This window comes from Sturnira hondurensis, unplaced genomic scaffold (assembly GCF_014824575.4).
Source record: "Sturnira hondurensis isolate 20B ecotype Veracruz unplaced genomic scaffold, ASM1482457v3 Scaffold0019006, whole genome shotgun sequence".
Taxonomy (NCBI): Eukaryota; Metazoa; Chordata; class Mammalia; order Chiroptera; family Phyllostomidae; genus Sturnira; species Sturnira hondurensis.
Window position 1 is genome coordinate 613,965 of NW_028091637.1, and position 25,021 is coordinate 638,985.

Sequence of the window (25,021 nt, forward strand, 5' to 3'; positions counted from 1 at the left end):
GCAGCTGGGGGAATCTTGAGGGCCGTGAGAGGGAAGGGCAGGTCTGCTTAGGAAAAGGGGGCAGTGAATGAAAAACCTCTCATCTGCACAATCGGCATGTGTGTGATCGTAGGGAGGATTTTAGCTCCTGTTGCTGTCTGTCATTCTATGTTAGGTAGGACACATGCTAACGTGCTTTAAAACATGCCTTAATGGTGGCTTGCTTAGCAAGAAGAAGCGACTCCGGTGGTATCTAGAAAGCACGAATTACTCTAGCGAGTGAGGTTAGGTATTCAGTCAAATGGATCTTGTTTTTAAATCTTCTGTGATCAGCAAGTCATAACTCCCAGAACCTTTTCCCATTGGTTTTTACTTCCAGGAAACCATCTCCTCTCTCCCCTGAAACCATCTAAAATCTCACAGATGTTGATAAATGAGAAGAATAGTAGTGTTTTTACTAATAGTGTTGTTGTTGCTGCTGCTGCTGCTGATAACAAGTCTTTGATCAGTTATCCAGAACCTCAGTACTAGATATGTTTTACAATACAAATATTTAAACATTTTCTAAAGGTAATCAGTATAATGCACGTGCCATATATTGGCTCCAGGGGTGGGGTTAATTCGCCTACATTAAATCCATTTATAATTATAAAGACTGCAAATAGGCTTATGTATGTTAAAGTCAGTTTTTGTTGCCAAATGGGTTATGGGAAGTCTTTTTTTAAGGGCTTTTGGATTTTACAATTTCAGAGAAGGAAGGAATATAGATGGCTTGTGATAGGTAACCTTTATTATATCATTACCTGTAAACTCCATGAGGGCAAGTGGTTGTTTTGTCCCTGTCCTTCTGGCACCTAACAGTGTCTGGCCCATGGTAGGTTTGCAGTCGATATATTTGTTGAATGAATGAATGAATGAATGGAGCACATGCTAGGCTTCAGGCACCATTTTAGGCATGCACATTAGCCCATCCCTCCCAACCACCCTATGCAGGAGTTATTGTTGGTACTTCCTTTTTACGAAAAAGGTTGGGGAAGAGGAAAGTTAATAACTTGTTTCAAGATCATACAAGTAAGTGGTGGTGAGCTTTGTAAATGAATTCTAGAGTCCAAGCTCTTAGCTGGTATTCTTTGTTCTTCCCTTAGAACTAATGTGTCTTAAAAGTGGCTTGCAGGAAAATATTCCAGTACCAGAGGTGTAGATTTGTGTTGGTATGTTAACCATAGTTCTTCAGTTTTGGTGTACATGAGTTGTTCAAGGCACTCACCAAAATTTAGTCCTCAAAGCCTCTTCCCGCAGACTTGGATTCAGTATGCCTACAGGAAGTTGGGTAACGGTATTTCAAACAAGGTCTCCAGGTAATTTCTTTGGGCCTCTAGAACTTGAGATCCATTGGGTTTACACTGCAATAGGCAGTGTAACTTAGTAATTAACCACTAGTTCAATCTTGGTCCTGAAGTTACCAGTTGTGGGACTTGGTCCCAGTTATTTAACCTCTCTCTGCCATAAGTTTTTTCATCTGTAAGGTTATGAAGATCAAGTAGGTTAGAGTAAGAGCTGTGTGTGTGTGTGTGTGTGTGTGTGTGTGTGTGTGAAAGAAAAATAAAATGTGTAACTCACTGGGTTGACATGAGGATTCAGTGAGTCATGAGAACAGTGCAGGCTCGTAGCAAGCACTCGGTGAAGGTTAGCAGCTTCTGTTACGGTAATGACAGCTGCCTGGAGGACTGGAGGACTGGAGGACTCTGCTGTCTGCATTTCCACTGGTGTGATGCTCCGTGTAGTCTCTTGTCAGTCTATGCAGACTCAAAAGAAAATAAATTTCTAGAATTGCATTTTTGTGAATGTTCCAGGGCTACTTGACTAAGCCATTTGAGTCATAATTGACTAGCGTGTCTCCGAGTTGAATGTGAGATGCTGACGTTCAGGTGATTGTTACAGATGTTAAGGGCTTCCATTTCTCTGGCAGTGCATTAGTTTTGGGTCTTACTATTGCTTTTGCTCTTGTGTCCAGGTTTCTGTCCATGTTAGAAGAAGAAGTATATAGTCAAAACTCGCCCATCTGGGATCAGGACTTCCTATCAGCTTCTTCCAGAACCAGCCAGCTAGGAATCCAAACAGGTAAATTTCTTTTTGCATCAACCAGAGAACAACGAGGAAGTGTTGCTTGCAGTTCACTCTGCATTTATTTGTGTTTTTCATCAAGAAATTGAAGACTGCAGCCAGCAAATTTTGCATCTGCACCTCTGTTACTGAGAAGAGCAGGTGCAAATCAGTTAAAACAATTACTGCTCCTACTCTTGGGTTTGCTTGGCTTGCACATTACAATTTCATAGGAGGTGTAAAATACCAGGCAGTTCAGCTCTGGAGTCCATTCCTGGCTGTTTTTAAAGACACTTATAGTCTTTGTCAATGGCCTGATATGCCCAGGAATCAAGGTTCAGTCTGGTTTCTGCATCCATGAGGTCTGTTTTGTGTATCAAATGACCATCATGTGTAATGATAGGATGGTGAGTGGAAGACAGCAATCTTGAGTCTCAGGACATGACGAGTTTCCCAGTAGGGCCAGGACATCCTTGCCATTGCTTTGAGTCAGCCAGTGGCATCACCTAGCAATTCTGTGAGGACGGAAGACACGCGATTCGTGGAGTAACACTGATTCCAGAGAGAGGATCTGGATTTTTGCCTTTGATACTAGGAGAATTGAGAGGTGCCAAAACAGTCATTTATATGTGGCCATTGGGAGAGACAGAATGTAGAAAACCGTTAAAAGGTTTTATTTATTTATTGATTTTTTAGAGAGAGGGGAAGGGAGGGAGAAAGATGGAGAACAACATCGATATACAAGAGAAGCATTGATTGGCTGCCGCTTTTGTGCCCCTATCTGGGGACCTGGCCTGCAACTCAGACATGTGCCCTGACCAGGAATCAAACCAGCGACCTTTCGGTTTGCAGGCACTCAGGCAACTGGTCCTCACCAGCCAGGGCAGAATGCAGAATTTGGGTCTTCGAGCTTTTAGTAGCTCTAGGTCAGTGGGTAATAGGGGGGCTGTGGGTATCACTGCCAGGAAAGGTAATTTTATTGCTATTTTTTTTTCCAAAAAGAATTTTAGATGAAATGAAAGTGGCCCTTTTTAGTATATGGTTCTGTGAATTTTGACAAACCCACTTTACTGTGTGACCACCACTGCCATTGAAATACAAACAGTTGCATCGCCCTGAGAAGTTCTGTCCCACCCTATGTGGTTCTTTTATTGCTGTGCCCCCAGCACTGGTGACCCCAGTTTGTTTTATTTCCCCTGCAGTTATTATTATTTTTTGCCTTTTCTAGAAGGTACATAGCTTTTTGAGTATGGCTCTTTTTACTCAGCATCATGCATTTGAGAAGGCATTTAAAGATTTTTTTTTTCATGTAGAGTCCAAGTCTGGGTGTAAATATAATTAAACTCCCACAAAGCAGAATACTTAAGGAATGAGGTGTTTTGTTTTGGATCAAACCATTTTTTTGTTTGCATTCTTGTTACCAAAAACATGTTTGTGGGTTTTTTCCACCTTAGGTCATAAAATATCACTACATGTTTTTCTGGCCCCAGGCCTGTCGAGCTCTGGGGTCTGTCTGTGCAACCTGCATGCTTCCTCCAAACCTGAGTTCAGTGGACGTGTTTTTTGTGGTGACTGGGCATATGCCTTTGTGTCCCTGTGCTGTTCCTTTTGCCTTTGTCCTGATCCTGCTGGCTTTCAGATGGCATCTCTCCCACACACTCCTCCCTAGCTCTTCCTGTGCCTTCCGGCCAGCACTGGATCCCCTTCTTCCACAGAACCTTGACTGTATCCTCCCCTTGGTTCTCCAACTTGGCTGCACAGGAGCATCACCCGTGGCGATTTAAAAGAACAGTAATTTCCAAGTCCCTTCCCAAGAACGTGCAATGTAATTTGCCTGGGGTGAGGCCTAGACGTTTTCAAAGCTCCCAGGTTATTCTGATGGGCAGCAGTATTTGAGACCTGCTGGGTCATACAACGCTTCCCTCAGGTTATCCTAGGCCCATTTTTTTTTATGGGCGCCTTCTCTCTCCTTTGAGTGTGACTCTTCACTGGTCAGAGACCCAATTTTGTCACAGTAATAATGATAAATGATACTTCCCTTAAGTGTTTGCCTATGAAGTGTGCTTCATGTTTTTAAGCTTTAACACAAAGCCTGGGAAGTTGCTATTTCAATCCCTCTTACTTATAGGTGGAAGTTGCCCAAGACCAGGTCTTATTAAGTGATGGAACTGGGTTTTACACTTGGGTCTGTCTAATTCTTAAACACTGTATACTGTATAGCCAGAGCTGTAGCTGCTACATGACACTGCTTTGCTGTGTATTGCAAATGTAGAGGGAATGAGCGAAGGACATAGTTTCCTCCTTCAAGCAGGGGGGCACCAAAGCTATTCAGCACTTAGTTCTTCCCCGGGAGGTCTTCTGGAGAGACCCTCCCTGTTCAAAAGTCCCCCTAACCCTTGCCTGCTCAAAATGCTTCCCAGTTTGTTCTGATTCAGCAAATTACCTGTCATGGCACGAGAGGGAGAAGGCCAAGGTTGTCACTGTCCCTCTGGGAATTGCATGTGTATTTCTGTAGCTAAGGTTGTAACCCAGTTCAGCTGGATGGTACTCTTCAGCATTACCTGGAGCCACCGGAAACAGGCTGTCTTTTCCTGTTCTACTTTAATTGCAGTGTGTTCTCTTTGGGGAAAGAAGAGTGCAATCATGGACTTAATTGGCATGTCTGCACATCTGTGTAACTGTGATAAATGACATTCATAATGATGGCTCTGCAGTTGTGCAGGATACTCAGATGTCTTCAGAGTCACCAGCGCTACCTCTTTGTGTAGACTCACTCCAGTGTGCTTTGAAATTCAGGAGGCCTGCCTGCTGGAAGGAAAACTGTGTAGCCTGGCACTGGAGTATATTCTGAGTCTTTCATGCAGACGACTATTGCTCAGTTAGGAGTGCTGTGGACTGGTATCTCTGAGGCTTGAGTTACTTATTCCATCACTTTCTTGGCTGCTGGGAATGTCTTCTGCACACTGAACATGGCTGCGTTGAAACTTAGGCGAACGTTCTCTCTGTTGCTCTACTCTGTTGTATATGTGACCAGTGTGACTGGAAGTGTCTGTATCCCTTATCCACTCTCACTTCATCAGCTACAGATCAGTGGTACCCTAGCAAAGCAACATCCTATTTCTTACAATGGCTTTAAAAAAAGGTTTTGTTTGGAAATACTCTCAAAGTTACAAAAATAGAACAAAGAAACTTTGTGTACTGTGTATACTTTCCCCGGATTGACCGACGGTTAACAGGTTGCCATACTTGCTTTCTCACCCCTCCCCTCTCTCTCTGTGTCTGTTCTTTCTCTGTCCCTCTCTCTGCTTTTTCCTAAACTCCTTGAAAGTTGCGCACATCATGCCCCTTTGCTGACTTCAGTGGGTATCTCCTAAGAACAAGGCCATTCTCTTACTTAACAGTATAGTGATCAAAGTAAGGAATTTTCATCTTGGTTTAAGGTCAAATCTTATTACTTAATCTATAAGCTCTTTTCTTTTTTTTTTTTTTTTTTTGCCTCTTATCTCAGTCATGCGGTTTCTAGCATCTTTTGCATCACACCGGGGGCCCATAATGATGGCCTGTCCTGTTTGGTTGGTGTGAAGGTTGATCGCTTGGTTGAGGTGGTATTTTACGAGGTTTCTCCACTGCAGTGGTGCCACTTTCCCACTTTCCCTTTTGTAATAAAAAAGTACTTTGGGGGGGTGATACTCGGAAATTATCTGTCTTCATCAGCATTATACTCCCTAGGTTTAGCCTGCACAGGTGATTCTCCTGAATTGATTATTATATGCCGGCCGCCAGTTGTTTTCCTAACTTCCATCATTCCTTCCTTATTTATTCATTGGCATTCTTCTGTAAGAAAGAGCTTTACCTTCTCCCTGCTTATTTATTTTTCTTTCCATTTGTGATTTTATCAGTGTGGACTGAGATATTTTTATTCTGTTCAGTAGGCTGTAATTCATTACTATCCTTATTACCATGCTCACATCGACCCCATTGCTTTTATTTTAAAGGCGACTTCTTTGAGGTATTGGGTGGGAATGGGACAGTCTCACGTACACTTGGTTCCTCATTGCCTAAGAAAAGAGTCATCTAATACCTTATTTTCCTTTCTTGGGACAGTCATCAATCCACCTCCTGTGGCTGGGACGATTTCGTACAATTCAAACTCATCTTCCCTTGAGCAGCCGAATGGAGGGAGCGCCAGTCCTTCTGGCAAAGGCTCTTCTGGGCTTGAGGCAAACCCAGGTAATCACGTAGGGGACGCTACCGAGGGCTGTGAATTGCCTTAGAGGTTCTCTTGTGATCTGAGAAGTACCAGAAGTAGACTTAGACCAATTGTTCATGTCCAGGATTTTAATGGCTAGAAATGACTTTGAGCTTTATCAGGTAGTTCCTACTGTGTAACAAACCAGCCAAAATGCAGAGCCTTAAAACTAAACCATAATCTTTTATTATCACACCTCACTTATTCTGTTTGTTACCTGGTTGGTGGCTGCTCTCAGCTGCCTCATTACGTCTTGGCCAGGCTTCCCGAGTTCTACCTGCCGACTGCGGCTCTCTGCCGGGCCCTGCAAGAATATTCAAGCTGGAGCCTCTCTGTTCCACATATTTCTCACCCTCCTGGGATCATTGGGCCTTTTTTTCCTTTTTTTTTTAGGACAGAATATGACTTTATAATAATGTCGGAAGCACCAGAGGAGGCAGAAATAGTTTCTTGAAGCCTAGGCTTAGAACTGGGGTACCGTCACTCCTGCCTCATTCTGTCAGGCAAAGCAAATCACATGGCAGAACTCAGAGTCGAGGGCTGGAGAGAGATCCTCTATTCATTTTGCAGGAAGAACAGTGAAGTCACAGGGTGGAGCGTGGATACCAGGAGGGTCCAGACCTTGGCCATTTATGTAATCTGCCACCTGGGCAAAAACATCCCTTAATCCTCAAGTTTTGATTTCACAGATATAGAATGTTTTGAAGGTTGCATTTCTGTCCTAAGGATACAACCAAATAAATGTTGGATACGACCAGAGTTTGACCTTAAAGAAGTGGCCCAAAAGAGGGAGAGAGGAGGATTTCACAGGAAGCACCGGGTTTTTAGCGTGGGTGCCACTGTGCTGTATTCTCTCTCCCGCTTTGAAGGCAGACACTCCTCGATCTAGAAACTCAGCCAGTGAGCTTGGGTGTGGCCTCAGAGTCTTCCTTATAACACTATTGGCAGTCAGTCCATCAAGCTAGGGGCTGATGAGGCATTCACCTCAGCTGACAGAATAAGTAGTTTGTAGTGTTACTTTTGGGGCCTCATGGAATTTGAGGGCTTGTTGGTTGCCTCCCATACAACAAGGAAGAGAGTTACAAAAACAGGAACTCAACAAAGTTCATTTAGTGATTAACATAATGTTTCTGGGAGCATCTTGCCTAAACAGGGTACTCCAGATTGGCCTTCTTTTGAACGCAAGTTAGTGAGATCGCTGCATGGAAGCATCCTTCGTGGGACTCATTCCCGAAGAATCAGTTAGATGGGAATATCTAAAATGTTTTACAAAATTAATTGTAAAAATGAATATGTGATATGCAGGAAAAAATTAAGCAAAATCATGCAGGATAGTAGAAAAGAAGAAAACCCAAAAGCCACCGGGCAGGCTAATGAGGAAATTGGGAGAAAGTCCTGGTATTTGCCTGGCCTTCCCCAATATGCGACGCATCAAGAGTGGCCCTGCTTTGTGACGCATCGTTTTAAGGCAGAAAAGCATTTTGAGAGATAATGAATGGGAAAAAATTTCACTAGTATATTTCAAGTGTATATAGACATATGCATAAATACATACCCACACATATATAAATATATATACGTATGTATATAAAGGGGAGAATGAACAGAACTATTAGGAAAAATAAATCAAGCAACAGTTGAACATGAAGAAACATCTCTGGGTAATTCATAGACCGATCAGACAAAACTATCAGTAATCATATAGAAGTTCTGAAAACATGATCAGCAAGCTCAAATGGTGGTATGGAGATTATTACTCCTAAAAATCAGAAAATATGCATTTATTTCAAGAAGACACCACACACTTATAAATAATTGTTCATGTTTTAGGCCGTAAAGCAAGTTTCAAAAAATTTTGACATTTTGGTAGTACCTGGACTATTTTCTCTAACCACAAAGAGACTTCATTAGAGATTAACAATGAATGATAACTGGAGTAACTCCTTGCAATTACAAGTGGACAAATTATGCTTTAATAACTAATTATCGTAGAAAATAGAAAATATTTAGAATGGATCTGTAGTTGGCAGTTACTGGGACCTCTTCCCTCCTTTTTTTCACTGTCCATTGCCACCGCTTTCCTGGGTAAATGGAGATTTGACTCTTATACCCATTAGTGTTATTGGAAAATTGGTTGGATGAGTCAACATATGTTATCTGTTTTGTGTTTAAAATAATCCATTGTTTGCTCTTTTATTTTGATCCTCACAGGAGAAAAGAGGAAAATGAATGACTGTCATGTTTTGGAGGAAGCCAAGAAACCCCGAGTTATGGGGGATATTCCAATGGAATTAATCAACGAGGTCATGTCTACCATCACGGACCCTGCGGTGATGGTTGGACCAGAGGTCAGCAGGGTGAACCTGGGCAGCCAGCTGGTAGACCCCTTTTGCTCTCCTAGCCAATCTAGTTGTCCGAAATGGGAGTGGTATCACTGAGAGCATGTCATGCTATACCCTAGTTTGCATTTAACCTAGTGGTCAGGGCAGAGAGGGCAGGAGAAGCTGGTTGGAGAGGCGATTCCCTTTGATGAATATCATATCACAGGGAAACTGACTAATAATCTCACACTGTTGAAGCTGTTTCTCTTCCTTCAACTCTTTTTCTTTTTAAATCCTCACCTGAAGATATGGTTATTGATGAGAGAGAGAGAGAGAGAAACAGAGAAACGTTTGTATGAGAGAAAAACATTGATCAGTTGCCTTTTATCCGCACCCTGACTGGGGATTGAACCTGCAACTTTTTGGTGTACAGGGGACCCTCCAACTAACTGAGCCACCTGGCCGGGACCTCCCTCAACTTTTTATCTTGAAAAATTTAAACCACCATAAATGGTGCAAAAATTCCATGATAAAGACTTTTTAGAATTACCAGTTATTAACATTATAGTACATTTGATTTGTCTCTGTGTCCCTCCCTCCCTCCTTTGAGCCTTTCAGAACCATTTCAGAATTAAATACAGATGTCATAATGTTTTGCCCTTAACTATTTTTCTGTGTCTTTTAAGACTAAACTATAATTTTACATTAACAAAATGTAGTTATCACATTCAGAGAATTTAGCTAGGTTACAGTATTGTCTAACATGTGGGTTGGCAAACTACAGCCTGCAGGCCAAATCCGACCCACTGTCTATTGTCAGTAAAGTTTTATTGAAACATATTGTCCATGTCTGCCTTGTATTACAAGAGTAGACTTGCATACTTGAGACAGAGGCCGTGTGCCTTACAAAGTCTAAAATATTTGTTATCTGACCCTTTATAGAAAAGTTTGCTGGCACCTCCGCTAATGTACAGCCTATATCCAAATTCCTCATGTATCTAAATTATGTCCTTGATGACATTTGTTGCATTTAGTTCTAATCTCTTCCGTTTCTAATCAAGAATAATTCCCAGCCCTATTTTGGTCTGTTGCGGTAGTGCCTTGTTGAAGAGTCCCGGTCACTAGTTTTGTATAACATCCCTCCATTTGGATTTTGTCTGTTGGCTGAAGGTTGGATTCAAATAAAACATTTTGGGTAGAAGTGCTGCCATTCAGGGGCAGGGCTTTTTAAGGCATTTGTGACAGCTTCCAGGAAATCAAGAAATGGCTTGGAGATTATTTTGCAAAACATGTTTTTAAACATTTTTTAAGTGCAGCTCTGCTAGATTAGAGGTATCTATTTTTTACTTGTCATGTTTCTGTAGATATTTATTTTATGGTATTAGGATAATTTAGAGAACTAGCATGTTGTAAGAGAAAGATCTCATTATGAAATCGTCCTTCCCTTTTCCTTCTAGTTACCCAAACCTGGGGACGAAGGCAGTGTGTCGTACCTTGTGTATACCTGTCTCTCAGGGGATTAGGAGTTTCACGGATTAGCTGAGCTCAGGTCTTTCAGCTCTAAAATGTAGATGCAGCCACAACTTTCAAAATTTGTTGCACGGATGTAGTAGTTGTCCCAGAGCTGGCTCCGACTGGCATGCAGAGCTGGTTGTGAAATTTTCAGGAATCTTGTGAGCTGGTTGTGAAACATGTTGGCGTTTGAAATGACTGCAGTGGTACCTGGTCACCTGTAGACCAGTGAAAGGAGCAAGTACTCCCAGGCGGGGCTTCTTTTCCCAGGGGATCTGTTTGTTGAACACTTGACCCACTTACCACCGGGTGGGTTAAATATGACTGGGAGTGTAAGTGCTGGCCCAGGTTGGGCTGCCTGCTAGGATTGAGGGTGGGTCAGCAGTGTCTCTGGAAAAAAACTGTCCTCCAGAAAAGAGGTACCGATGATGTAAATATGACTGCCACCACTGGCCCTGTAATGAGAATTTGGGACCTGTCATCTGGAGGGTCCTAAAGAGCTCAGTCTTAGGGGATTCCTCCAAACCAGGGGTTCACAAACTATAGCCCACAGGCCAAATCCAGTCTGTCTCCCTCCATTTAAATAAAGTTTTATTGGAACACTGTTACACCCTTTCATTTATGTATTGTCTGTGGCTGCTTCCACACCACAGCAATGTTGACTCGTTGCCACAGAGACCTGATCCTTCACAGAAAAGTCTGATGACTCCTAATCTGTACCGAATGTCCATGTACACGTATAATACTCTGATCTCTCAAAATGCTTTACCTACTTTTTCTATTTTGTTTTCATAATGCACGTGTTGTTTGGGACCCTGAAAATCCATAGCTTATTAGAACACAGAAGAGCACCACTGTCCACACGTCCTGTCCCCACTGTCTTAAGATCTCTCTGTAATTTTTTCCTGTCTCCTGTATCCCAGAACAATTTTTTGTCAGCACATTCGGCCAGGGATGAGGCCGCCAGGCTGGAAGAGCGCAGGGGCGTGATCGAATTTCACGTGGTCGGCAATTCCCTGAACCAGAAACCCAACAAGAAGATCCTGATGTGGCTTGTCGGTCTGCAGAACGTGTTCTCCCATCAGCTGCCCCGAATGCCCAAAGAGTACATCACACGGCTTGTCTTTGACCCGTAAGTGGTGCTTCACCCTTCCTTCTTTTTATTTTTCCTTTTTCAATGAAAGAGGAACTACTCAGAAAGTGAAAGTCAGCCATGGTCACCCACCGAATCCTGCTGCCTCTGGTCACACTGTGGATACAAAGCTACATTAAAAGAATTGCCGTGTCTAAAGCATTAAGATTAAGTTTTCAATAATTCATATAATTTTTTTGTTCATAATAATGAAGCTTTGTGTTTTAAGTTGCTGGTGACTATCCTGTGCTTCATTCATTGTAGCAATAAAAGAATGGAAACACTAAGAAGATCCACCCACTTTTTGAGTAGTCAGAGCATTCTTGATTTTGGTGTAGGTATCATGGTTGCCTGGGTCTGCAGGCGCTAGGAAAATTGTTGGGCTACCAGACGTTAACTTTGAAAATCCATTGCTTAAAGAAAGAACCCCAAAGAACAGTCATTACATTGCTCAGACTAGAGCTAAGACTGTAAAGTGTTGTACATGCATTATAATTTTAAATTAACTTTACATTCTAAGAAGCTGTCATACAAAGTTAAACTTTGTAAGTTTTTCATGTGTAATATTTACATAAATTAATGTTTTTGAATGCAGAGATGCTTTCCTGTATTTAAAAAACCTAAAACAAAAAAACTAAACTTTCCTGATTGGCTGTACTTTAACATATATAGTGTGATAGCCTGCGTGGACTGTGATTCATGTGTGTGGCCGTTGCCAGTGACATTTTGACGGAGAGGAGGTCTGACAGGATCCTGGAGTGCGGGTTCTGGCAGATTGTGTATGCGGGTTTTGTATTCTTCTCCACAATGTTTTAGTCCTATTTCCGAGTTAGAGTTATCTTCAGAAACACATGCCACTTCCGTCCATGACCTTGTGCTGTCCTGCTGACTCCCCAGCATGGGGCCCTTGGCACTGGGTGTGCCCCGATTCCAGAGCTCCAGAACACGTACCCTGTTCTTTATTTGTAACCCTCAGACCATATTTAGACGGCTGGCATTTTGTTCAGGTGGAATTCCTGATGAAGACTTGTGTGAGCAAGCTTGCTCTGAAAAGTCCACATGAAAGAATGGTCTGGTGAGATAATGGCCAGATAAAAGGAGGTTTCCATAGAAACTCAAACACCCTGCCCCCCCCTTTCCTGGTTGGTTAAGAAGTATATTTATATAACCAAAAGTATATTTATATAACCAAGATAGGTAAAACTTTGATATAATCTTATTGTTTCAGGAAACACAAAACCCTGGCTTTAATTAAAGATGGTCGTGTTATTGGTGGTATCTGTTTCCGCATGTTTCCATCTCAAGGATTCACAGAGATTGTTTTCTGTGCTGTAACCTCAAATGAGCAAGTCAAGGTAAGAGTAACCCAAGGTCTTAAGGAGAAAGAATGTGGTATTTCTCACGAATGCTACAGGGCTGGGGAAGGTCTCTGTGGGCCTCGTCCAGAGCAGGTTTGAAGTAGAGTGTAGGGCTTTCTGAGAAGGGTCCTCTCACTTAGAGCGTCTGTATCTGAGGAGCATAAATGTTCCACACATCCACAGGTGCGGTTCTGCCGAGGCTTGTTGGACCTCGGGACCAGGTGCAGGGACACTGCGCGGCCCCAGTGCTGCTCAAGTATAGTCTATGGCAAGTGAAGGATGTTTGAAAATAAGTCGAGTGGTTGCTGTTATTTTATATACATGCACACACACACACACACACACACACACACACACAAAGCTGGTGGCAGTGAACCCTCAGAAAGGGTCTGGTGTGGTGTGGATTAGGAAGATGATTTAGGCGCCTTGTACTTCAGAAAGATTTCTTAGGCCTTGGTCCCTACTTGGGGGTGGGTGGGCAGGAACTAAAGAAATTCTATAAGAAGGGAAGCTATGAAAAATTTCAATGTAAGGCTGTATTTCAGAAGCATTCATGCTGGGTTTGGAATATAATGTTTTTAGAGGGTGGGGTGTGTGTGAATAATTTACTTTCCCAATTATCCTTGGCATAGGTCCTTCCCTCCTCAGGAACTATGGCTGTTTTATGGGTGTCGCGGTTGGTACCCCTGTCTGCCTGGCATGAACTAGGCTCTCAATTGGCAGGAAGAGCTCTGATTTAGAGGAGGTTGTGTTCTACTCGGCCGCCCTTAGGAAAATGGAAGGAGGAAATGTGTCTTTAGAATATTACTCATTTGGTAGTTGGGGAGCCCTAAAGAACATCATGTGAAATGATGTGAGTGGCAGGTGGTGGAAAGGTAAACAGCTCAGGATGAGATGACTGCTGAAAAAAGCCGTGGGAAGGTCTGAGGCGGTGTTGGCCAGTGAAAAACAATGTGCCGCGTAGATGTGAGCCATGCATGTGATTCTACATATTCTTGTAGCCACATTAGAAGTAAAGCAAAATTTGTCATGTAAATGTACTTTATTTTATCCAGTATATCCAAAGTCTTGCCACTGCAAAGGTACGCAGTGTTATGAAGAATTACTAATGAGACATTCCACATTCTTTGTTTCGTACCAAGCCTCTGAAATAAAATGAATTTTACACCTACAGTTTGTCTCAACTTGGACTAGCCCCCTTTCCAGTGCCCACTGTGTGCACATGTGGCCCGTGGTTCCTGTATTGGACAGTGCAGGTTCAAGGCCATTGTTGCCTCCTGCAGTGCCGTTTACAGAAAACAAAAATAAGTCACTGGAAGGGTCTCCGCGTGAGGACCGGAACTAGTGCTGTGGGTACTTTTGCTTTCCTAACAGCTTGACTCTGGTTGTGGGGCCTATTGTAGCCACTGAGATGATTTATTCTCACAAAGCACAAATGAGGCTTTTTGCTGTTGACTCGGAGTATTGAGCATCAAAGAGGAGAACTCATTAGTCTTATATTCGTCTCTCTGACTGGAAAGGTGAGCTCCCCCGGGTTTGCTTGACACAGACCTCTGGTTCTTGTTCAAGGAATTCTGACAGTGTGTCTTTAGATGGTGCTGTTGTGTTTATCACTTTCTTTGTTTCCCTCTAGCCAAAGGGAGAAGCAATTCCAAATGCCCAGAGTTTTAGAACTTATTTCAAAGGAAAATTTTGTTTGGCTTTTCATAGGGAGAGGAGCTGGAAAATATGTCCTCGGTTTATAATTTCAGAGAAAAAATGGCATGATTTTTGTTTTCAAAGAAAGCTACACCGAGCACCTTGTTTGGAAAGGTTGATTAAGGTTGACTTGGACACTTTCAGGGATACCAGAGAGAAACTATAAAGGTATTTAATATGAATTGGACACTTTGTCTTACTACTTTCCAGAAGGGTACTTTATTTTTTTTCCCAAAGCATGTAATTTTCTAAAGACTTAAAGGAAGGTGGCCAAACATCACAAACCCAGTAGGAAGAACTAGGAAAAAAATCACTTTTTCTAAGTGACTTATAACAGTAGTTTTAGAAAATAAAAATTATCCTTTCAAAACTGAATGGAATGGATGAGTTTGTTGGAAGCAAGTGCTTGGTAACTCCTATTTGTGAAAACAGTGTTAATAAGTAGTTTTAAAATTGTATTTAATATATTAAAAATCTTGGCTACATTTAGACTTTGTATCCACTCATTTTGGAGTATCACACCTACCGCCAAATTTCTGTGAATGCTGTAAGTAGGATTTGTGTGTGAATTTAACACAAGATAATATTCCAGAATTTGCTTTAAGTTCCTCATCTGGTTTGAGAATGTCCTGTCAACTAAGAATTATTTGGATTTGATGTTATATGACTATGCCTCTTTAGAGTTGCATACCTAATACTTGCTTCCCGGAAAGAATACTTAAATAAACACTGACGTTACCAGACAGATTTGGGAGGGAGTCCTTTTGGTGGCAGCAATAAAGACATACAAAGAAGCATAGTTGTGGGGTAAAAACCTAAACATTTGCTTGTCAGCGCATCATGTCGCCAGCGCCTCTTTGACCAAAGAAATATTGAAGCTGCCACCATTGCTGTCATGGTGCTAGACGCCGTGCAGGTTCCAGTGAGAGGCCACCACCCCTCCTCACAGGCAACTTGGCGTATGGGGAGAACTTTCGGAGAGGTGGCAGATGAGTGGCCACCGATGAAAACTATCTCATGTAGGGTTTGGGTGGCTGTTTACAAAAGAACCATATTGTTGTTCTTGAGTGAATTCACTGGATTGTGGGAGCAGGGGAGGAAATTTCTGATGCTTACGGGATAGAGGTGTATGTGGCAAAGGCCCCACTCTCTTCCACCAACCAAACCTGTGTTACACAGTAAATCCCATTAGAAAACACGTTTCCCATGCATCGGTTGGATGTGACTCTTTCTCTGCATAGGCAGCTCCCTCCACGTAGCCAACCCTTCTTTTTCCTCCAGTTTTTTCATGTTTCTTTAAAGATAATTTTAAATTATCTTTGGGTCATACACAGATACAATGTCAGGTAAAACAAAAACCCCACTGTCCCTCCCAGTCCCTGCCATCCGGCTGTTGTCAGGTGGGTGTGCGTCCCGTGTGCAAGACGCGACTGTGTGCTTCACCGTCATCGTTTGCATCAGTGGAATCCATACTGTACGTACTTTAAAAAGCTTTCCATGGTTTCTAGGGATCCTTCAACTTCAGTGCTATATGTAATCATTTAAATTTATGTTCAAGTCAATTAAAATGAAATAAAATTTAAAATTACGTGTTTTCATCCCTCAAGGACTAAATAGCCCCATGTGACAGCTGGCTGCCATGCAGACCAGAACACTCCCATCACTGCAGAGCTGTCTGCTGAACGGCACTGACACGGGGCTGCTCTATTCTCTACGCGTGGTATAGAGAATTTCACAATGTAGATGCATCGTCATTTGTGTGGTCCTTTTCCTAGTCACAGCATTTATATTTCTGTCATAAATAAATGCTCTGTTTAGAAAGGTTTCTCTAGACATTGAGGGGTAAGAGGGCTGCATGAATGAACATGGCCACTCTAATAAAAAATTATTTCCAGATTCCCCTTTTCAGTGGATTTACCAATTTACATTTTCACCAGTGGTGTTGGAGAGTACCATGTCCCCGTCTCCTTACTAACACTGGGTACCATCAACCTTAAAGATATTTGCATGCTGTTGAGTACAATACTGCTTCTTCTGGTAGAGTGTTGCGATTACTGTTGAGGTCGTTTTTATATTTGTCTGTAGTAGTTACTGCTGGCTCCTTTCCTTTGAGAATTTTTTAAGGTTGTTTCTCTTTTTTCGGTATTGCTCCTATAGATATTGACACATTCCTGATATTACCTCTTTATATGTTACAACTACACCTTTCCCATTTGTCATTTGTGTTTTGTATAGGGTATCTTAAGTTGCTTAGGATAATTTAAAAAGTTGAAGTGGTCTACTGAATAATTAGTCCTTTCTCTTATGCTTTTGCATTTTATATTTTCTTGAAGAAGCCATTTTGTACCTACAGGTTATAAACCCACTTTTCTATCTTTTGTAGAGGTTTATTTTTTTTTATATTTAGATTTCCAGTCCATTTTCTTACCTTGTTGTCCATTTGACCTCCTCTTCTAATGCCTACCTTCAACATCTTTATAAACTTCTATATCCTCTTCCTTTTCTTTCTTAATTATCTTATACACTTTTCCTCTATGATAGTACAAATACATCACTCTGTATCAGTACTGTGCAATGGAAATATATTGTGAGCCTCAAATCCAAGTCACATATGTAATTTTAAAATTTCTAGTATTGCCCCGGCTGGTGTGACTCGGTGGATTGAGTGCAGGGCTGCGAGCCTGGTTCAGTTCCCAGTCAGGGCACATGCCTGGGTTGCGGGCCAGGTCATCAGTAGACGGCATGTGAGGGGCAACCACACATTGACGTTTCTCTCCCTATCTTTTTCCTACCCTTTCCCTCTGTCTAAAAATAAAAGAATTTTTTCTAGCATCCATATTTATAAAAAGTAAAATTAAACATGTGAAATTAATTTTTACATTTTATGTGCAACTTAATATGACCAAAATGTTGTCATTTCAACATATAATAAATATAAATTGTTATTAATGAGAATTTATTTCCTGATGAGTATTTTATACTCTGATACATCTCCATTTGGACCAGTCACATTTCAGTTGCTCGAAAGCCACTTGTAGCTAGTGGCTACCATGTCGAAGTGTAGCTCTGTGCTGTAATTTGAGTTTATGTCATTATCTTCCCCATTTAACTATCTTCTGAAGGAGGATTATTTCATTCATTATTTTATTCGAGTTTTATCGAGACTCACAGTGTGTCAGTATTGTGATATGTTTGGGAAAAGCTAGAACATGCTTAGGTGACATCAATAGAAGAATTCCCAGAAGAGGGAGACTTCTGGCCTCACATGCAATAGAACATGAGACTGAATGACTTCTAGAGATCGTTCTCACCTTGCGGTACTACAATTCCATGGGATCATACCTTGTAAACACCTCAGAGTTCTTCAGAAAAGTGTGTCACCGAATCTTAAAATATTTACTGTATTTTTCAGACTATCAGACACGTAGGTTTTAGAGGAAAACAACAGGAAAAAAAATTTTGGAGCAAAGAATGTGGTAAAAAAGTGCATCTCATAGTCTGAAAAATACGGCATGTGAAGGTATTTGTGTCTGGATGCTCGAATTTACTTTCACCTCTTTGTATAAGGCTCTAAAACAGTCACTTTAAATTTATAGACTTTCTCTAAGCTTTATACATCACTGCAAAACCTGGTAATTGCATTTCATTTTTCGTATTTTAATCATTAATTTACTCACGTACATTAGTTACTTCCTAATGTCTTCTGGCTCCCTCAGAAGTCTGCGCTTCTCAGACCTCATCTGGAAAGGCTGGGTAAGACCAACTTTCCAAGTTGAAAACTCCACGTATGTGATGACGCAGTTGAACTGATTTGTAGAATTACAGGGAACACTTGCGTTAGTTAGGGTTCCGGTAAAGAGATCGTACTTTTTATTCACATTGCTCCTTTCATCTCAGGTTCTCACATACTGTGAAAATAAGTAGAAATTCATAATCCATATTTACTCCAAAAACTTCTTTATCAATGGTATTCAGCATGTAATCTTTAGATTTGAACTGGCAGTTTGTAGCCTTTGTGTAGTTATTTCTCAAAGAACCAGAAACTTGTATTTGTAAGTTACTATATCTCAATTCAAGGATTTTGAATGTTTTGGCTTTTAGTTCATTTCAAAGTTCAGAAATACAAGACGGGGAATTAGTATTATATTGGTAAAATCAGTATCAAAGTACAAATTCCTAAACTTGCCAGTATTTCCTGATGAATTTATAGGACTTATTTTTTTTTCCCTTCAGAACCTAATGTATTTGTATACTAATTTCCACATAGGGCTATGGAACGCATTTGATGAATCATTTGAAAGAATTTCATATAAAACATGACATCCTGAACTTCCTCACATATGCTGATGAATATGCAATTGGATATTTCAAGAAACAGGTAAGTTTTTCACTGCGCAGCACTATCTGTTGTTTTTTAAAAAATATGCACGCAGGTAGCCTTCCTTCAGATAAGTTCCCCTAGCCTCCCCTCAGTGTTTTCTACTTACAAGAAGGACATAACATTTATCTTGTAAGCCCCAAGCCAGAAGTAAGCTCCAGACTGCGTTAGAGGGTAGGACCCGCACGCACGTAGTAAGTACTAGGTAAATGTTTGCTGAGCGAGTGAACGTCATCTACAAGTGAAGTATGATATTGCATCCTGCCATTCTAAATTATGGTATCTGCAGTCTAAGGAGCAACTTTTCTGGGTCAGCCGTGATCTCCATGTATGAGGGAAATAGATTCAGTCTGTGGGAAGGCTCTCTCTACCGCAGAGAGGAAATTCTCATGTTTAGAAGTAAGCCCCAGACAATTGTTGGTCTACACTGGTAGGGGTGGCCAACCTTTTGGTGTCTCTGGGCCACACTGGAAGAAGAAGCATCGTCTGGAGGCACGCATTAAATACATTGTGACACATAATCACAGAAAAAAATCTCATAATGTTTTAAGTAGATTTACAATTTTGTGTTGAGCCGAGTTCGCAGCCATCCTGGGCCGCAGGCAGCCTGCGGGCGGCAGGATGGGGAACCGGCTGCCATCTCAGTCCTTTCTCATCAGAAGTTTTCCGCTCGGCTTTTAAAGCACTGTTCTTTGCATGTTTATTTTTACAGTGCTTTATAGTTCCTATACATTTCCCACTTAATCTGACTACAAAAGTAATCTCTGGTTATTGTAGAAATTTTGGAAGAGGAAAATTGCTCATAATTCTATCACCCAGGGAAAGTTAATATGAATTGTTAATGTTTTGATATATACCCTTCTAATGTTTTTTTCTGTGTGTGTTTGTAAATGTATGTGTATATAAAAATTTTTATATCAATATAAAAATTTTATCAATATAAAATTGGTTAATAGTATCATTTAATTACTTGCATTTTTACTTAATGTATTCTGATTATTTTTATATGATTTTTGATAGTCCTCTGAGATTTTGTTGTATAAATAGAAAATAGTTTATTAAGCCAATAATACCTTTTGGGACATTTAGGTGTTTCTTGTGTATCAGTATGGATGTGTGTGTGTGCATTGCCCTCATCTATGGTAATTTGCTTTGAATAAATGTCTAGAAGCAGAGCTGCTTCTAGACATATTTAAGGTTTTGTTATGCATTGCCAAATACCGTAACAATTTCTATTCTTGTCAGAAATATAGGAGAGGGCTCAGGAAATTCATTGATAATTGAAAAATAGGTTTTTTACCCTGTCCTTGGTAACAAATTGTATATGTTTGCATTTATTTGGTCATTGTGAGGTTTGACTTGTTTTTCCTTGTTCATTGACCCTTGGTATTAAATATTTTTGAATTGCCAATTAATTCACTGTATTTTGTGTTTTTTTCCGATTAAAATATTTAATTTTACACTGCTTTACGAAAACTTTTTGCATGTACAGATATTAACCTTCTATCTTATGATTTCCCCCCATTTGTCATTTTTCAACTTTGTTTATGGCTTTTCTTTAAATGTACAGAATTTTAAAGATTTTTATTACATAAAGTCTATTCGCTTTTCCTTAAAAAAACATATAGGTCCTTATGGGACTAGAAAGCTTTCCCTCTTCCGGTGTTAGATAATTAGTCACCTGTATGTTTTTTCCTCATTCTATGGGACCTCCGTATGGCTTTTATCCTCATACTCACCTGACAGAACTCAGTGGCATTGTTTCATGAGCGCTTGAGCACCAGCTTTCCTAGGCTGTAGGCACATTGCAAAGTGTGGAGTTGCAGCCCTGGTGCTTGAATGACTTGCCTGTAGTCTTGTTTGAAGGAGATGGCAATGATTGCTCGGAAAGTAAGTGTTTGCTGAGAGTCGGCAGGAAACTGCTGGTGATAGTTCTGAAGTCCATGGAACTTTCTGCCAAAAACTGAAGTAGGCACTGTAAGGGAAATTATGTTTATATTATAACTATATGAATATATACCTTGTGGCATGATGTTATTACAGCTTAAAGTATGTAAATGAATCGATGGTAAAGCATTTATGTCCGAAAACAACCATGCATTGTGATGGTCTGGAAGTTTTTTTGCCTGTAAAGTTGGGGTTTCATTTTTCTCAACATCAGGGTTTTACTAGGTGTGTTTTTGGACAAGCTTTTCTTTCAGACTTTAGTTCAATGTTAATTATGGATTTGTTGAGAATCCGGGGGGGGGCCCTCTTTTCTATTTTGGGAGAATTCGTGCAATTGAATGCAAAATTAAACCTTATGTTTACTTAATAGCTGTTTCTGTTAACAAACTGCTTTTTAATAATATTGTTGTGTTTTACCATGACTAATGTTTGCACATGGTCTTGCTTCCTGTTTGCTCGTTTGATTTTTGATGTTTTTGAACGTCATGGAGCGTCTCTTGGTGCCTAGCGCCGTACCTAGCACGTAGCACTCAACAGACATTTTATACATAATACCCATATGAATGAATTTATTTGCTTCGTAGGGTTTCTCCAAAGAAATTAAAATACCTAAAACCAAATATGTCGGCTACATCAAAGATTATGAAGGAGCCACTCTGATGGGATGTGAGCTAAATCCGCAGATCCCATACACAGAATTCTCTGTCATCATCAAGAAGCAGAAGGAGGTGAGCCTGTGACTGATGCACTCCTGTTCTTCCAAGCAGGCCTGTTGTAGCTCTGTGTGTGTGGATTTACTGGGTGTCCTAATCTCAGTTTGCTATGGTGCGTCTAGATTTTTTTTCTTGGAAGCTGTCCTTGATCTGTCTCCTCAACGTCACCATTCCTGAGAGCGTCAGCACTTCTTAAATTGGTGTGAAAGTGCAAACTTGTGAAATCGGATGAGTCAACTTCACCTTCAAGGCCCTTTACATTCTGGTCTCAAGCATCTTTCCCCACCATACCTCTTTAGTTTCTCTTCTAAAGTGGTCTCCAGAGGCTATTACTGATGCTTTAACTCTCTTGCTTGGTGCGTTCATCCCTTGCCCGCCTCCCTCTCCTAACCCACACGTAGATTGAACCACTTCAGGCTGTGTTCCAGCTCCTCCTGGGAACTTCCCCAGCACTAGTTTGAGCCACCCATTGGAACGGCAATTATTCGCCATCTTACTTAGGCGCTTGGGTTAGCATGTATTAGTGTCTCCTTTTACAAGGTTGCAAGGTCTGAAGGCTACACTTCTAGGTATTAATAGATTTGTTATCTAATATTGGGGTAGAGTCTTTTGCACATCTGAACTGAAAGAGAAGCATAAAGAGAAAGCTTGATGGACTTGAGTACATAGCACTTTTACATTTCTCTAAGCCGGGGGGAAAAACACAAAAAGAGTATAGTTTGGGAGTGTGCAGAGGCCATTTAATAAATAAATAAACTTTGCGTGTTAAGCCCAGGATCACGTCGTTGCCCCTCTAGGTGGCGGGAGCTCAAAAACTTGGAGTTCGCAACTGTGTGTCATCCCACACAACTCCACTTTATACTTCTGTTACTCATTCTAGCGCACTTTTCTCCAGACGTAACTTCCACAAGTTCTTCTATCTTAAATCTTTCTTTCCTCATTTTTAGTAATGTCCTTTAATCTCAGTTCTTAGTTATTTGTCAGACATCATCGATATAACAGACATTTGTGCACAGTGTCTGGTGCATAGTAGCTGCTCAATAAGTATTTTCCTTTTTACTTAAAGTGGCTCAAATTGATGTTTTATGGTTTTTTTTTGTTTTTTTCCTTCTTATGGAGGTGAGCAAAAGGTTTTTATTTTTATTTTTTTTTTAAGTTAGAAAATAAAAACAACCTTTGCTGCTGTTTGGTGAAAATGTCAGCCTCAGAGAGAATTCCAAATAGGGTACTTGGAGAGTTAATAAAAGCACAGCAGGCGCCTGTCTCTGTCTCTCTCTGAAGAGCCAGCTTTCTTCATTGTTCTCTTTGGGGCTTAATGAGCAGGTCTGAATTCAGCAGCTCATTGTTCAGCATCAGAGGCTGCTGGCCAACGAAAGCCATCAGGGCGCTGTCAGCTGCTCATTCCTCACTCCTCCTCCCAGCAGCCCAATTCACTCCACAGTGGAAGCAGGATTCCCCTGGCAGGGTCTGCAGATTCCCATAGTCCAGATCTGTTGGCTTGTCCTCTGCGAGGAGGAAAGCCATAATAAGCACAGAGCTAACAAAAGCAGTCAGCGTTTCAAAAGACACCACTCCTTCCCCCATGTTCTTTTTCCTTTCCAGGAAAGGATCTTTTATTCCATTTCTCCTCACCTTCCCTGTCACCAGCCTTCTCTAACATATACCATTGAATGGATGATGCAAACTTAGGACTCTTAACCTAGTTCTTTGAAAAGAGATCTGAACTCACCAAAATAAAATACTTGGATTCACATAGTACCTTCTTCTACTGAATTCAAGTGATTTTTGCAAGTTATCTTTTGTTCCAACTTTGAAATCCCCCCTGAGGAAGGCAGGGACGAGTGGTGGTCAGGAACAAACTGTAAATCTATGGAGGACTTTCCTAGCCCCTGAAAGCCTAGAGAGCAGGGTCACTTGTGGTTGTGGTTAGTGGAGAGAGAGAGAAACCTAGTGCGGTTGGACAGGTGGCAGAGTGGAGAGCTGAGTACGCCTTTGTGAGTGTTGACTCCAGGGGAGTGGTAGGATCCCTAGGGGCCGAGTGTCATAAGACTCAGAGTCAAAGTAGATTCATGGGCTTGTGAATAACTAGGGCCACAGATGGGTGGATGATGAAAGCCACTGTTTGAGAAAGTGCAAGTAGGCTGTGAGCAGGCACAGGTGGCTCTGTGTGTGTGTGTGAGTGTGAGCAGGCTGGGAGGGAGGGAAACTTCTTCAGTCTCAATTTCTGTGTGAGACTACAAGGGATTGATTGGGTTTGGAGGAGCTGGGGGCAGGGTGAGGAGAAGGAATGAGATATCTTTTGTAAGAAGACATGTTAAGACTTGGTGACATATTACAAATGGGGAGGTCTTCCTCAGTTTTCCGTTTGGGAAGACTAAAACTGACAGCAAAGGAAGGAGAGATGGATTTGAGGAGAAGAAGATGAGGACATACATGGTAGAATAAGACGTTTTCTAGGGAGGTGAAGAGGCTAGAACAGAAAGTATGTCCTTTCCCCGAAGTGATTTCTGGAGGCACAGCAGGATTAGGAAGCCTCCCTTCCTGTTACCAGTCACTCACCAGGAACCCACACCTTCTAGGTGCTGTGTGAAGGGTGTGGAGACCACCTCGTAGGTCATCACGTTAGAGAATCCCTTGCTTAAGAGAAAATGCATTTCAAAGTGTATTTTCTCAAGGCATTGATCTAAGAGATTGCCATTGGGAGTCTTTTTAAAAAAGATTTGCACTTACTAATAAATGAGGGGAGAGCATCCACCCAGACCTGTGTTGTCCAAAGTGGCAGCTGCTGCCACGTGGGGCTACTGAGAACTCGATACAGGGCTAGTCCAAACTGAGATGTGCTGCGAGAGGAAATACACTCCAATTTCGAAGACCAGGCATGAGTAAAAGAAGGCAAACTATTGTGGTTTCTTCTCTTGATTATATGCTGCAACGATAATAATTTGGATATATTGGATTAAATAAAAATGTATTGTTAAAATCAACTTTACCTATTCTTTTTTTTTTTAAATATGGCTACAAAATATTTTAAGTTATATGAGTGGTTTGCATTGTGCTCTGTTGGCCAGCACCGGACCAGGTTAACAGGAGCACACTTTGACTAGTCCCAGGATTTCATGAAGTTCCTTGTATAATGGGTAGGTTTATGAATTTAGGTTGCAGCAATTACCAGTGCTAAGTCTGAAATCAGTCAGTCCGGAACTGGACATTTTTGTTTTCTCTTGTGAGTTCAGTTAATGACTGCTACTGTTTTATTTTTTTTTTCTTTTCCAAAATTCAGTTATGCTATGGTTAATATCAGACTGGCAATTTTTTTGTAATTAGAAATAATTAGCTTGACACATTAGGAATTGTTTTATAAAACAAATACCTCTCAAAATTGTCACATCATGGTTGTGATGCCTTAACAGATGACACTTTGGAGCTGCTATTTTTATGCAAAAAGCAAAGGTTGCCACTCAGGCCTTGGAAATTGGAGTAGTAAGGGGGTCCTCCCAGGCTTTTGGGCCTCTCTGCTGCCTGTTCTTCTGTTTCTTTAGCCTGGAGGGAATGGTTCCTCACTATGGGGTATGAAGAGGTTCTGACTCTGGCCTGACACAGATCGCCGCTGCTTTTCCTGTAGCTCTGACAG

General features: G+C 41.2%; 1 protein-coding gene across 3 annotated transcripts in view; it reads left to right on the top strand.

The window, feature by feature from the left end:
* The window catches only part of KAT2B (lysine acetyltransferase 2B), a 93,875-nt gene that overhangs the window by 60,563 nt on the left and 8,291 nt on the right, over positions 1 to 25,021 (top strand). For 2 of the 3 annotated variants that reach the window (XM_037070678.1, XM_037070680.1), the window contains exons 7-13: positions 1,994 to 2,100; positions 6,187 to 6,312; positions 8,543 to 8,679; positions 11,088 to 11,296; positions 12,525 to 12,651; positions 18,620 to 18,730; positions 21,262 to 21,405. In XM_037070678.1, the coding sequence (XP_036926573.1) occupies positions 1,994 to 2,100; positions 6,187 to 6,312; positions 8,543 to 8,679; positions 11,088 to 11,296; positions 12,525 to 12,651; positions 18,620 to 18,730; positions 21,262 to 21,405 (961 nt within the window). The remainder of the gene's footprint in view (positions 1 to 1,993; positions 2,101 to 6,186; positions 6,313 to 8,542; positions 8,680 to 11,087; positions 11,297 to 12,524; positions 12,652 to 18,619; positions 18,731 to 21,261; positions 21,406 to 25,021) is intronic. The other variant, XM_037070679.1, reaches the window with a different exon arrangement.